This window comes from Cucurbita pepo, unplaced genomic scaffold (genome assembly GCF_002806865.2).
Source record: "Cucurbita pepo subsp. pepo cultivar mu-cu-16 unplaced genomic scaffold, ASM280686v2 Cp4.1_scaffold002136, whole genome shotgun sequence".
Lineage (NCBI taxonomy): Eukaryota > Viridiplantae > Streptophyta > Magnoliopsida > Cucurbitales > Cucurbitaceae > Cucurbita > Cucurbita pepo.
The window spans coordinates 1-1,225 of NW_019648227.1; the positions used below are offsets into that span (position 1 = coordinate 1).

General features: G+C 40.4%; 1 protein-coding gene across 1 annotated transcript in view; it reads right to left on the reverse strand.

The window, feature by feature from the left end:
- Positions 1-87: 87 nt before the first annotated feature.
- The window catches only part of LOC111786611 (monoacylglycerol lipase-like), a 2,998-nt gene continuing 1,860 nt past the window's right edge, over positions 88-1,225 (reverse strand). The window contains exons 2-4 of the mRNA XM_023666846.1: positions 805-970; positions 630-722; positions 88-533 (exon numbers count right to left, since the gene is read on the reverse strand). Coding sequence (XP_023522614.1) covers positions 108-533; positions 630-722; positions 805-970 — 685 coding nt within the window. The 3' untranslated portion in view covers positions 88-107. The remainder of the gene's footprint in view (positions 534-629; positions 723-804; positions 971-1,225) is intronic.

Below are 1,225 nucleotides of genomic sequence, written 5' to 3' on the forward strand. Positions count from 1 at the left end.
GACTAATTAGGACCTAATTATTATGAGAAGTAAAGTTAGTCTATAAGATATACAAGTTTAGTAGCCACTAGAGCAAACACAATAAACTAAGACCCTGAAAGTGTTCTTCATTTTGCAAGAGTTTTGTTGGCATTTAGCCTTTTCATCAACCAATTGATTATATCCTGGCCAATCTCCTCTCGCTCAGGCTCAAACAGCAAGTCGTGCAAGAACCCTTCATACAGCTTTATGTCTTTGAACTCAGAAGCTGCCTCATTGTACAGATCCTGGGATGCTACAGGATCCGTGACTTTGTCGGCTGTCCCGTGGAGAACGAAGAACGGGACGGTGACTGACTGGAGGTTTTGCATCAGGTATGATGAAATCCGCAAGATCTCGTGGCCTGTTCGGACTCTGATCGGTCCGGTGTATACTAATGGATCGGAGTATTTGGCCACGAGTGCTGCAGGGTCCCTTGAAACTGGAATGCCTCTCTTGTTTGCACCTTTGAACTGAAACTTTGGAATCACTATGGAAAAGATTGGAGCTAGAGCCTACATTATGGAAGTAGTTCAACATGAGTGTGTTTATAACTCAGAATTGCACAGTATTCTCGACGGCCAATCGACCGAAATCGGGACTATACTTACCTTGACAATAGGATGGGCGGGTTTAACTCGCAACGCAGGCGAAGTCAGTATAATTCCCTTCACCATTTTCTCTATGTGAGGGCTTAAAGCGGCCTGCATAAAATTGTAGTTAAGGAGACTGAAAATGGATATCACTTTGCCAGATGGGTTAGGGATGTTTTTTGAATTAACTGACCTTCAAAACAACGGCCCCTCCCGTGGAGTGTCCAAAGAGGAAGCATGGTGTTTCAGGGTTCTCAGATTTAATCTTTTCTAAGAATGCCCCCTGCAGAATGGAAAAACAATGAACATTCCCTTCCAAATCTAAACTAATTCCTTGAACAAATAATTCAATCCCATAAGGAAAGTGTCATCATAACGTCCATGAAAAACAAAAACACATGCATAGCGTAGTTGTATTTATTTTCTTATACTTAGGTTAGAATATGTTTTTACTTTTAATACTTATTTAGTACTTCGTTGTGTTGTTTTAAAGATGTTTTCGAACACGCAAGTCCATGATAGTGTTTTAAGATGAAGTTTAAACGCTTATTTCCGCACAAAATGATTACATTATGATGACGGTCGCGACTCTATTTAAGTAGAAATTTAGTGTC